The 12401-nt window shown below is 47.0% G+C and overlaps 1 protein-coding gene across 3 annotated transcripts in view; it reads left to right on the top strand.

Annotated features, from left to right (window-relative positions):
- Positions 1–12401, top strand: part of LOC137346840 (transient receptor potential cation channel subfamily V member 1-like) — a 64857-nt gene that overhangs the window by 34864 nt on the left and 17592 nt on the right. For all 3 annotated transcript variants that reach the window (XM_068010766.1, XM_068010765.1, XM_068010764.1), the window contains exons 6-7: positions 4854–5152; positions 11957–12133. In XM_068010766.1, the coding sequence (XP_067866867.1) occupies positions 4854–5152; positions 11957–12133 (476 nt within the window). The remainder of the gene's footprint in view (positions 1–4853; positions 5153–11956; positions 12134–12401) is intronic.

The raw sequence follows: 12401 nt of genomic DNA, 5'->3' as shown, positions 1-12401 counted from the left end.
GGCCTCCTCTTGTTCCTTTGCACTAGACTAAAGGCCACTTTAAACTACATAAAGCACTTTTTCTGAAGGGATATTCAGTACGACATTAGCAATTAACATGGAACGTCATTACTCACAGCTTTATGTTATGAGGTTAGAGCATATGCTGAATACAGTTTATTTTCAGTGGATCCCTAGGGGATGTATTCTCAAGTACTTTACTGTGTGGGACACAAACACACTGTAAGTAATGATTATAGTTGGAAAGGTATAAAAGAAAATTTCACTTTATCTTACCTTATTGATGCTCTGCCACACACAGTATTGGGAGATGGAGGGGTGGGGGTAGCGACTCTAGGGAGGCCATTGATTGGAAGCCACATATTTTCTTAAAGAGGGTGGGTGTTAGTGTCCAAGAAGTTCTGTTAATAAATGTTAAATACCTAGTAGTTGAAGGTAATAGAGCGAACAGGTGTTGGGTGTTGATTATATACACATCTGAGTACAATTAACGAAAGAAGAGCCAGCCAGCACTGGCTGAGTGTTATGACTGGAGAAGTTTATTCTAAGGCAAGCAATAAACAATCTCCACCAAAGCATCCTAGTCTCAGTGTCTTCTTCACAAACAGGCTTGGTACAAAGAACAAAGAACAGTACAGCACAGGAACAGGCCATTCGGCCCTCCAAGCCTGCGCCGATCTTGATGCCTGCCTAAACTAACACCTTCTGCACTTCCGGGGCCCATATCCCTCTATTCCCTTCCTATTCATATATTTGTCAAGATGTCTCTTAAACGTCGCGATCGTACCTGCTTCCATCACCTCCCCTGGCAGCAAGTTCCAGGCACTCACCACCCTCTGTGTAAAGAACTTGCCTCGCACATCCCCTCTAAACTTTGCCCCTCGCACCATAAACCTATGTCCCCTAGTAACTGACTCTTCCACCCTGGGAAAAAAGCTTCTGACTATCCACTCTGTCCATGCCACTCACAACTTTGAAAACCTCTATATTGTCGCCCCTCCACCTCCGTCGTTCCAGTGAAAACAATCCGAGTTTATCCAACCTCTCCTCATAGCTAATGCCCTCCAGACCAGGCAACATCCTGGTAAACCTCTTCTGTACCCTCTCCAAAGCCTCCACGTCCTTCTGGTAGTGTAGTGACCAGAATTGCACGCAATATTCGAAGTGTGGCCTAACTAAAGTTCTGTACAGCTGCAGCATGACTTGCCAATTTTTATACTCTGTGTCCCGACCGATGAAGGCAAGCATGCCGTATGCCTTCTTGACTACCTTATCCACCTACGTTGTCACTTTCAGTAACCTGTGGACCTGTACACCCAGATCTCTCTGCCTGTCAATACTTCTCAGGGTTCTGCCATTTACTGTATACTTCCCACCTGCATTAGTTCTTCCAAAATGCATTACCTCACATTTGTCCAGATTAAACTCCATCTGCCATTTCTCCGCCCAAGTCTCCAACCGATCTATATCCTGCTGTATCCTCTGACAATCCTCATCGCTATCCGCAACTCAACCAACCTTTGTGTCGTCCGCAAACTTACTAATCAGACCAGCTACATTTTCCTCCAAATCATTTATATATACTACAAACAGCAAAGGTCCCAGCACTGATCCCTGCGGAACACCACTAGTCACAGCCCTCCATTCAGAAAAGCACCCTTCCACCGATATCCTTTGTCTTCTATGACCGTGCCAGTTCTGTATCCATCTTGCCAGCTCACCTCTGATCCCGTGTGGCTTCACCTTTTGTACCAGTCTTCCATGAGGGACCTTGTCAAAGGCTTTACTGAAGTCCATACAGACAACATCCACTGCCCTTCCTTCATCAATCATCTTTGTCACTTCCTCAAAAAACTCAATCAAGTTAGTGAGACACGACCTCCCCTTCACAAAACCATGCTGCCTCTTGCTAATAAGTTCATTTGTTTCCAAATGGGAGAAAATCCTGTCCCGAAGAATCCTCTCTAATAATTTCCCTACCACCGACGTAAGGCTCGCCGGCCTATAATTTCCTGGATTATCCTTGCTACCCTCCTTAAACAAAGAAACAACATTGGCTATTCTCAAGTCCTCTGGGACCTCACCCGTAGCCAATGAGGATGCAAATATTTCTGTCAAGGCCCCAGCAATTTCTTCCCTTGCCTCCCTCAGTATTCTGGGGTAGGTCCCATCAGGCCCTGGGGAATTATCTACTTTAATGCTTTGCAAGACGCCCGACACCTTTTTGAGAACGACATGACCGAGACTATCTACACTCCCTTCTCTAGACTCATCATCCACCAAGTCCTTCTCTTTGGTGAATATTGATGCAAAGTACTCATTTAGTACCTCGCCCATTTCCTCTGGCTCCACACATATATTCCCTTCTCTGTCCTTGAGTGGGCCAACCCTTTCCCTGGTTACCCTCTTGCTCTTTATAAACGTATAAAAAGTCTTGGGATTTTCCTTAATCCTGTTTGCCAATGACTTTTCATGACCCCTTTTAGCCCTCCTGACTCCTTGCTTAAGTTCCTTCCTACTTTCTTTATATTCCTCAAGGGCTTCGTCTGTTCCCAGCCTTCCAGCCCTTACGAATGCTTCCTTTTTCGTTTTGACTAGACTCACATATCCCTCGTTATCCAAGGTTCCCGAAACTTGCCAAACTTATCCTTCTTCCTCACAGGGACATGCCGGTCCTGGATTCTAATCGACTGACGTTTGAAAGACTCCCACATGTCAGATGTTGATTTACCCTTAAACAGCCGCCCCCAATCTAAATTCTTCAATTCCTGCCTAATATTGTTATAATTAGCCTTCCCCCAATTTAGCACCTTCACCCGAGGACTACGCTTATCCTTATCCACTAGTACCTTAAAACTTACAGAATTATGGTCACTGTTCCCGAAATGCTCCCCCATTGAAACTTCGACCAGCTGGCCGGGCTCATTCCCCAATACCAGGTCCAGTACGGCCCCATCCCTAGTTGGACTATCTACATATTGTTTCAAGAAGCCCTCCTGGATGCTCCTTACAAATTCTGCCCCATCCAAGCCTCTAGCACTAAGTGAGTCCCAGTCAATATAGGGGAAGTTAAAATCACCCACCACTACAACCCTGTTACCTTTACATCTTTCCAAAATCTGTCTACATATCTGCTCCTCTACCTCCCGCTGGCTGTTGGGAGGCCTGTAGTAAACCCCCAATATCGTGACTGCACCCTTTCTATTCCTGAACTCCACCCATATTGCCTCGCTGCATGACCCCTCCGAGGTGTCCTCCCACGGTACAGCTGTGATATTCTCCTTAACCAGTAATGCAACTCCCCCACCCCTTTTACATCGCCCTCTATCCCGCCTGAAGCTTCTAAATCCCGGAACATTTAGCTGCCAATCCTGTCCTTCCCTCAACCAAGTCTCTGTAATAGCAACAACATCATAGTTCCAAGTACTAATCCAAGCTCTAAGTTCATCTGCCTTACCTGTTATACTTCTCGCATTGAAACAAATGCACTTCAGACCACCAGTCCCGCTGTGCTCAGCAACATCTCCCTGCCTGCTCTTCCTCTGTCTTACTGGCCTTATTTACTAGTTCCCCCTCATTTATTTCACCTGCTGTCCTCCTGCTCTGGTTCCCACCCCCCTGCCACACTAGTTTAAACCCTCCTGAGTGACGCTAGCAAACCTCGCAGCCAGGATATTTGTGCCCCTCCAGTTTAGATGCAACCCGTCCTTCTTGTACAGGTCCCACCTGTCCCTGAAGAGATCCCAATGATCCAGATATCTGAAACCCTCCCTCCTACACCAGCTGTTCAGCCATGTGTTTAGCTGCACTATCTTCCTATTTCTAGCCTGACTGACACGTGGCACAGGGAGTAATCCTGAGATTACAACCCTAGAGGTCCTGTCTTTTAACTTTCTACCTAACTCCCTAAACTCCCCCTGCAGGACCTCGTTTCTCTTCCTGCCTATGTCATTGGTACCCATGTGTACCACAACCTCTGGCTGTTCACCCTCCCCCTTCAGAATGTCCCCTGTCCGTTCAGAGTTAGTTTCTCTAACAGTGCGTACTGGATGATGCAATGGACAGGACACCAGCCTCGAGTCTCTGGGACCTGAATCCAACTCTCACGCAACTGAAACGGTGAAATTCTTTCTTTCTCTGCTGGTTTTGTAGAGTCTCAGCATAACCCACAGCACAAAACTGTCTCCAAATCCACGTTGACTGATTATTTCACTCCCAGAGGTCACAGGATGGTTATAGTGAGAAATGAAATGTCACACTGGAATGGCTTTCACTCTGCATCTAAGCCCGTGCTGTATCTGTCCTGGGAGTGTTTGATCTTGATGCTTACACAAGATTGAAGTTGGTGAAATGGCCACTCAGGGTTCCGGGTTCATTCCTGTCCTCACGGTTTAGTATGAAACATGTGAGGAAGTGATTTTTGTGTGGGACCCTTGACTGAGCTGTGTTGCTTAATGAAGGGAGGCAAGTGTAAAAGTCTTGGAGGGTTGAAACTGGGGCTAAAAGGGTTAAATTATGAGGACAGGTTGCACAGACTCGGCTTGTATTCCCTCAAATGTAGAAGTTTAAGGGCTGATCTAATATGAGACCCATATCCTGCTCCATCACTAAAACCTTCTACTTCCACCTTCATTACATCGCCCATCTCTGCTCCTTCCTCAGCTCATCTGCTGCTGAAACTCTCATCCATGCTTTTGTATCTGCAGACTCGACTATTCCAGTGCACTTCTGGCCGGCCTTCTCTTTTGCTATCTACATAAACTTGAGCTCATCCAAAGCGTTTTACTATATTAAGGGTGCTGCATAAATACAAGTTGTTGTTGTTATGGTGACACAATCTCTTCCTGTGACAGGGGAACTACCTCTCTCACTGGCCGCCTGCACCAACCAGCTGGACGTGGTGACACACCTGCTGGAAAATCCATACCGCCAGGCAGATATCGCTGCGACGGACTCCATGGGGAACAATGTGTTCCATGTGCTGGTGACCATCTCCGACAACACCAGGGAGAACACCAAGTTTGTCATTCAAATGTACAACCACCTGCTGAGGATGGGGGTAAAGATCAAGCCAAAGTTGAACCTGGAATGTGTGAAGAACAAGAAGGGGCTGACCCCCCTCAAACTGGCTGCAAAGACCGGCAAAATCGAGGTGGGTGATTGGGTGGTGCCCAGCTGCCAGGATTCCAGTAGGAAACACAGCAAAGGGCAGCGATGAGGCTGGAGAAATAGTTTGCACTGCACTCTAAAGTGGCTCTGCATATTCTTGTTGCAAAGAAAGTGAGGCAGCTTCTTTCAGTCACTTCACATGTCAGGGCTCAATGTCATTTCAATATTTTCAACATTCCAAAAAAAGTGGCAGATGAAAGGATTGAAACTTAGTTTCGGCTACAGAGAGAAAGGTTCAGTAATAATTTACAGATGGAGTTTGAGGGAGCGAATGAAAGACAGCCAAGGCAGAGAAACTGGAAGAGAAGCAAAGGAGAGATGAACTGAGAAACTGTGACAGAGAGAACAGAGAGAGAGACTGTAACAGAGAACAAAGAGAGAGAGAGAGACTGTAATAGAGAGAACAGAAAGAGAGAGAGACTGCAACAGAGAGAACACAGAGAGACTAACAGAGAACACAGAGAGACTGCAGCAGAGAGAACAGGGAGAGAGAGGGACTGTAACAGAGAGAACACAGAGATAGAGAGACTGTAACAGAGAGAACACACAGACAGAGACTGTAACAGAGAGAACAGAGAGAGAGAGACTCTAACAGAGAGAACACAGAGAGAGAGAGACTAACAGAGAGAACAGAGAGAGAGAGAGTGACAGAGAATGCAGACTGATGCATAATGCAGAGTCTCTGATACATAATGTAGAGAGAATGCAGAGAGAGAGAGACTGTGACAGAGAATGCAGAGAGACTGTAACAGAGAGAGACTGTAACAGAGAGAACAGAGAGAGAGAGACTCTAACAGAGAGAACAGAGAGAGAGAGAGTGACAGAGAATGCAGAGACTGATACATAATGCAGGGAGACTGTGATACATAATGTAGAGAGAATGCAAAGAGAAAGAGAGACTGTGACAGAGAATGCAGAGAGACTGTAACAGAGAGAACAGAGAGAGAGAGACTGTGACAGAGAACAGAGAGAGAGAGAGACTGTGACAGAACAGAGAGAGAGAGACTGTGACAGAGAGAACAGAGAGAGAGAGACTGTAACAGAAAGAACAGGGAGAGAGAGTGTGTGACAGGGAGAATGCAGAGACTGATACATAATGCAGGGAGACTGTGATACATAATGTAGAGAGAATGCAGAGAGAAAGAGAGTCTGTGACAGAGAATGCAGAGACTGTAACAGAGAGAACAGAGAGAGAGAGACTGTAACAGAGAGGAGAGAGAGAGACTGTAGCAGAGAGAACAGAGAGAGAGAGAGACTGTAGCAGAGAGAACACAGAGATGGAGAGACTGTGACAGAGATGGAGAGACTGTGACAGAGATGGAGAGACTGTGACAGAGAACAGAGAGAGACTGTGACAGAGAACAGAGAGAGAGACTGTAAGAGAGAACAGAGAGAGAGACTGTAAGAGAGAACAGAGAGAGAGACTGTAAGAGAGAACAGAGAGAGAGACTGTAAGAGAGAACAGAGAGAGAGACTGTAAGAGAGAACAGAGAGAGAGACTGTAAGAGAGAACAGAGAGAGAGACTGTAAGAGAGAACAGAGAGAGAGACTGTAAGAGAGAACAGAGAGAGAGACTGTAAGAGAGAACAGAGAGAGAGACTGTAAGAGAGAACAGAGAGAGAGACTGTAAGAGAGAACAGAGAGAGAGACTGTAAGAGAGAACAGAGAGAGAGACTGTAAGAGAGAACAGAGAGAGAGACTGTAAGAGAGAACAGAGAGAGAGACTGTAAGAGAGAACAGAGAGAGAGACTGTAAGAGAGAACAGAGAGAGAGACTGTAAGAGAGAACAGAGAGAGAGACTGTAAGAGAGAACAGAGAGAGAGACTGTAAGAGAGAACAGAGAGAGAGACTGTAAGAGGGAACAGAGAGAGAGACTGTAAGAGGGAACAGAGAGAGAGACTGTAAGAGGGAACAGAGAGAGAGACTGTAAGAGAGAACAGAGAGAGACTGTAAGAGAGAACAGAGAGAGAGACTGTAAGAGAGAACAGAGAGAGAGACTGTAAGAGAGAACAGAGAGAGAGACTGTAAGAGAGAACAGAGAGAGAGACTGTAAGAGAGAACAGAGAGAGAGACTGTAAGAGAGAACAGAGAGAGAGACTGTAAGAGAGAACAGAGAGAGAGACTGTAAGAGAGAACAGAGAGAGAGACTGTAAGAGAGAACAGAGAGAGAGACTGTAAGAGAGAACAGAGAGAGAGACTGTAAGAGAGAACAGAGAGAGAGACTGTAGCTAAGAGAGAGGAGAGAGAGAGACTGTAGCTAAGAGAGAGGAGAGAGAGAGACTGTAGCTAAGAGAGAGGAGAGAGAGAGACTGTAGCAGAGAGAACAGAGAGAGAGAGACTGTAACAGAGAACAGAGAGAGAGAGACTGTAACAGAGAGAACACAGAGAGAGAGACTGTAACAGAGAGAACACAGAGAGAGAGACTGTAACAGAGAGAACACAGAGATGGAGAGACTAACAGAAAGAACAAAGAGATGGAGAGACTAACAGAAAGAACAAAGAGAGAGAGTGTGTGACAGAGAGAATGCAGAGAGACTGTGATACATAATGTAGAGAGAATGCAGAGAGAAAGAGAGTCTGTGACAGAGAATGCAGAGAGACTGTAACAGAGAATGCAGAGAGACTGTAACAGAGAGAACAGAGAGAGAGAGACTGTGACAGAGAGAACACAGGGACGGAGAGACACTAACAGAGAGAAGAGAGAGAGAGAGAGTAACAGAGAGAAGAGAGAGAGAGAGACTGTGACAGAGAGAGCACAGACAGAGAGACTGTAACAGAGAGAGAGAGAGACTGTAGCAGAGAGAACAGAGAGAGAGACTGTAGCAGAGAGAGAGACTGTAACAGAGAACACAGATTGAGAGACTGTGACAGAGAGAACACAGAGAGAGAGACTATAACAGAAAGAACAGAGAGAGAGAGTGTGTGACAGAGAGAATGCAGAGACTGATACATAATGCAGGGAGACTGTGATACATAATGTAGAGAGAATGCAGAGAGAAAGAGAGACTGTGACAGAGAGAACACAGAGAGAGAGACTGTGACAGAGAGAAGAGGGAGAGAGAGAGAGACTGACAGAGATTTCACAGAGAGAGACTGACAGAGAGAACACAGGGAGAGAGAGAGACTGTGACAGAGAGAACACAGGGAGAGAGAGAGACTGTAACAGAAAGAAGAGAGAGAGAGACTGTAACAGAGAGAACAGAGAGAGAGACTGTAACAGAGAGGGAGAGAGAGAGAGAGACTGTAACAGAGAGAACTGAGAGACTCTAACAGAGAGAGAGAGAGAGACTGTGACAGAGAACAGAGAGAGAGAGAGAGACTGTGACAGAGAACAGAGAGAGAGAGAGAGACTGTGACAGAGAACAGAGAGAGAGAGAGACTAACAGAGAGAACACAGAGCGAGAGAGTGACAGAGAATGCAGAGACTGATACATAATGCAGGGAGACTGTGATACATAATGTAGAGAGAATGCAGAGAGAAAGAGAGACTGTGACAGAGAATGCAGAGATACTGTAACAGAGAACACAGAGAGAGAGAGACTGTAACAGAGAGGAGAGAGAGAGACTGTAGCAGAGAGAACAGAGAGAGAGAGAGACTGTAGCAGAGAGAACAGAGAGAGAGAGAGACTGTAGCAGAGAGAACACAGAGATGGAGAGACTGTGACAGAGATGGAGAGACTGTGACAGAGATGGAGAGACTGTGACAGAGATGGAGAGACTGTGACAGAGATGGAGAGACTGTGACAGAGATGGAGAGACTGTGACAGAGATGGAGAGACTGTGACAGAGATGGAGAGACTGTGACAGAGATGGAGAGACTGTGACAGAGATGACAGAGAGAGAGACTGTAACAGAGATGACAGAGAGAGAGACTGTAACAGAGAGAACAGAGAGAGAGTGTGTGTGACAGAGAGAATGCAGAGACTGATACATAATGCAGGGAGACTGTGATACATAATGTAGAGAGAATGCAGAGAGAAAGAGAGACTGTGACAGAGAGAACACAGAGAGAGAGACTGTGACAGAGAGAACACAGGGAGAGAGAGAGACTGTAACAGAGAGGAGAGAGAGAGACTGTAACAGAGAGAACAGAGAGAGAGACTGTAACAGAGAGAACAGAGAGAGAGACTGTAACAGAGAGAGAGAGACTGTAACAGAGAGAGAGAGAGAGAGACTGTAACAGAGAGAGAGAGAGAGAGACTGTAACAGAGAGAGAGAGAGAGAGACTGTAACAGAGATAACAGAGAGAGAGACTGTGACAGAGACAACACAGAGAGAGAGAGACTGGAACAGAGAGAGAGAGAGACTGTAACAGAGAGAACACAGAGAGAGAGACTGTAACAGAGAGAAGTGAGCGAGAGAGAGAGACTGTAACAGAGGGAACAGAGAGAGAGAGACTGTAACAGAGAACACAGAGAGAGAGAAAGAGACTGTAAGAGAGGACAGAGAGAGAGACTGTAACAGAGAGAACCCAGAGAGAGAGACTGTGATAGAGAGAACAGATAGAGAGAGAGACTGTAACAGAGAACACAGAGGGAGAGACTGTAACAGATAGAACAGAGAGAGAGACAGACTGTAACAGAGAGAATGCAGAGACTGATACATGAATGCAGGGAGCCTGTGATACATAATGTAGAGAGAATGCCGAGAGAGTGAGAGACTGTGACAGAGAACGCAGAGAGACTGTAACAGAGAGAATGCAGAGAGAGAGAGACTGTGACAGAGAACGCAGAGAGACTGTGACAGAGAACGCAGAGAGACTGTGACAGAGAACGCAGAGAGACTGTAACAGAGAGAATGCAGAGAGAGAGAGACTGTAACAGAGAATGCAGAGAGACTGTGATACATAACGCAGGGAGAATGCAAAGCGAGAGAGAGAGAGATTGACAGAGAATGCAGCGAGAGAGACTGTGACAGAGACGGTGACAAACAGAATGCAGAGATTGTAACATTGCAATAGAGAGAAAGTCAGATTGTAACCGCGAACAAGAGAGAGAATGACAGATAAAGCCGAGATAGAAATTGGAGCAAAGCAGATAAAAACTAACTGATTGAAAATGCTATTCTGAGAATGAGAGTGAAAGAGGGAAACACTTATTCAGAGAGTGATAATCTGTAGAGAGACATAAAGAGTGTGACAGAGGGACTGATAGAAGAGATTGTGATATGGTGAGAAGTTGATAAAGATGTTATAAAATAAATATCATAATATTCTGTTATAGAAACAGGAGAGTATGAAAAAACTCACAGGACAGATTGGGAGAAAAATTACTGTGTGAAAGGAAGGGGAGAAGCCAAACAAACAACAGCAGTGATTTACCTGCTGGATACTTTCTGCCCGTTCTGATCATGACCAAGTAATCTATTTTAGTGACAGCAGTGGAGGGATAAATATTGCCCAGAACACCAGAGGGAAATACCCTGCTCTTCGTCTTGGGATCTTTTACGACAGCCTGAGAGGGCAGATAGGCTCGGTTTAATGTCTCATCCAAAAGATGGCATCTCTGACAGTGCAGCATTCCCTCAGTACTGACCCTCTGACAGTGCAGTGCTCCCTCAGTACTGACCCTCTGACAGTGCAGCACTCCCTCAGTACTGACCCTCTGACAGTGCAGTGCTCCCTCAGTACTGACCCTCTGACATTGGAGCGCTCCCTCAGTACTGATCCTCCGACAGTGCAGCACTCCTGCGGTACTGATCCTCCGACAGTGCAGCACTCCTGCGGTACTGACCCTCCGACAGTGCAGTGCTCCCTCAGTACTGACCCTCCGACAGTGCAGCGCTCACTCAGTACTGACCCTCCGACAGTGCAGCGCTCACTCAGTACTGACCCTCCGACAGTGCAGCGCTCACTCAGTACTGACCCTCCGACAGTGCAGTGCTCCCTCAGTACTGACCCCCTGACTGTGCAGTGCTCCCTCAGTACTGACCCCCTGACAGTGCAGTGCTCCCTCAGTACTGACCCCCTGACAGTGCAGTGCTCCCTCAGTGCTGACCCCCTGACAGTGCAGTGCTCCCTCAGTACTGACCCTCCGACAGTGCAGTGCTCCCTCAGTAATGACCCTCCGACATTGGAGCGCTCCCTCAGTACTGACCCTCCGACAGTGCAGTGCTCCCTCAGTAATGACCCTCTGACATTGGAGCACTCACTCAGTACCGACCCCCTGACAGTGGAGCGCTCCCTCGGTACTGACCCTCCGACAGTGCAGCACTCCCTCAGTACCGACCTCCTGACAGTGGAGCGCTTCCTCAGTACTGACTCTCCGACAGTGCAGCACTCCCTCAGTACTGACCCTCCAAGAGTGAGGCACTCCCTCAGTACTGACCATCTGACAGTGCAGCACTCCCTCAGTATTGACCATCCGACAGTGCAGCACTCCCTCAGCACTGACCATCCGACAGTGCAGCACTCCCTCAGGACTGACCATCTGACAGTGCAGCACTCCCTCATTACTGACCCTCCGACTTTGTAGCGCTCCCTCAGGACTGACCCTCCAACAGTGCGGTGCTCCCTCAGTACTGAACCTCCGACAGTGCAGCACTCCCTCAGGACTGACCCTCCAACAGTGCGGTGCTCCCTCAGTACTGAACCTCTGACAGTGCAGCACTCCCTCAGTACTGAACCTCCGACAGTGCAGCACTCCCTCTACATCCTTTTGTGTCTGAGGCGAGACTGTTACCCGTTGAGCCACGGCTTATACACACGTCAAACATTTTCAGGCATTCCGACTACGTCAGCACTCCTTCCTTTGGTGTGAATTTCTGTTCAATATTGTCTCCTTTTCAGATATTGAAACACATAATTGGGAGGGAGATTCACGATGAGGAGTGTCAACACTTGTCAAGGAAATTCACGGAATGGGCGTATGGGCCAGTGCACTCGTCGCTGTATGACCTCTCCGCCCTCGACACGTACGAGGAAAAGTCAGTGTTGGAGATTATCGTCTACGGCAGTGAGACTCCGGTAAATTACCTGCATTATCCAGCGGGATGGTCAGTAATTAGAGGACACCGATTTAAAACAACAGGCAAAAAAGCAAAGGACGGATATTAAGAGGCATTTTTTCATGCAGTAAATCTGGAATATGCTGCTGGAACGGGCAGCAGAAGCAAATTCAATAGTAACTTTCAAAAGGGAGTCGGATAAATAATTGAAAAGGCAAATATTTGCAGGGCTGTGGAGAAGGAGCAGGGGAGTGGGACTAATTGGGTAGGTCTCTAAAAGCGCCAGC

Source organism: Heterodontus francisci, chromosome 30 (genome assembly GCF_036365525.1).
Source record: "Heterodontus francisci isolate sHetFra1 chromosome 30, sHetFra1.hap1, whole genome shotgun sequence".
NCBI lineage: Eukaryota > Metazoa > Chordata > Chondrichthyes > Heterodontiformes > Heterodontidae > Heterodontus > Heterodontus francisci.
This window is presented reverse-complemented; position numbering and strand designations above follow the sequence as displayed.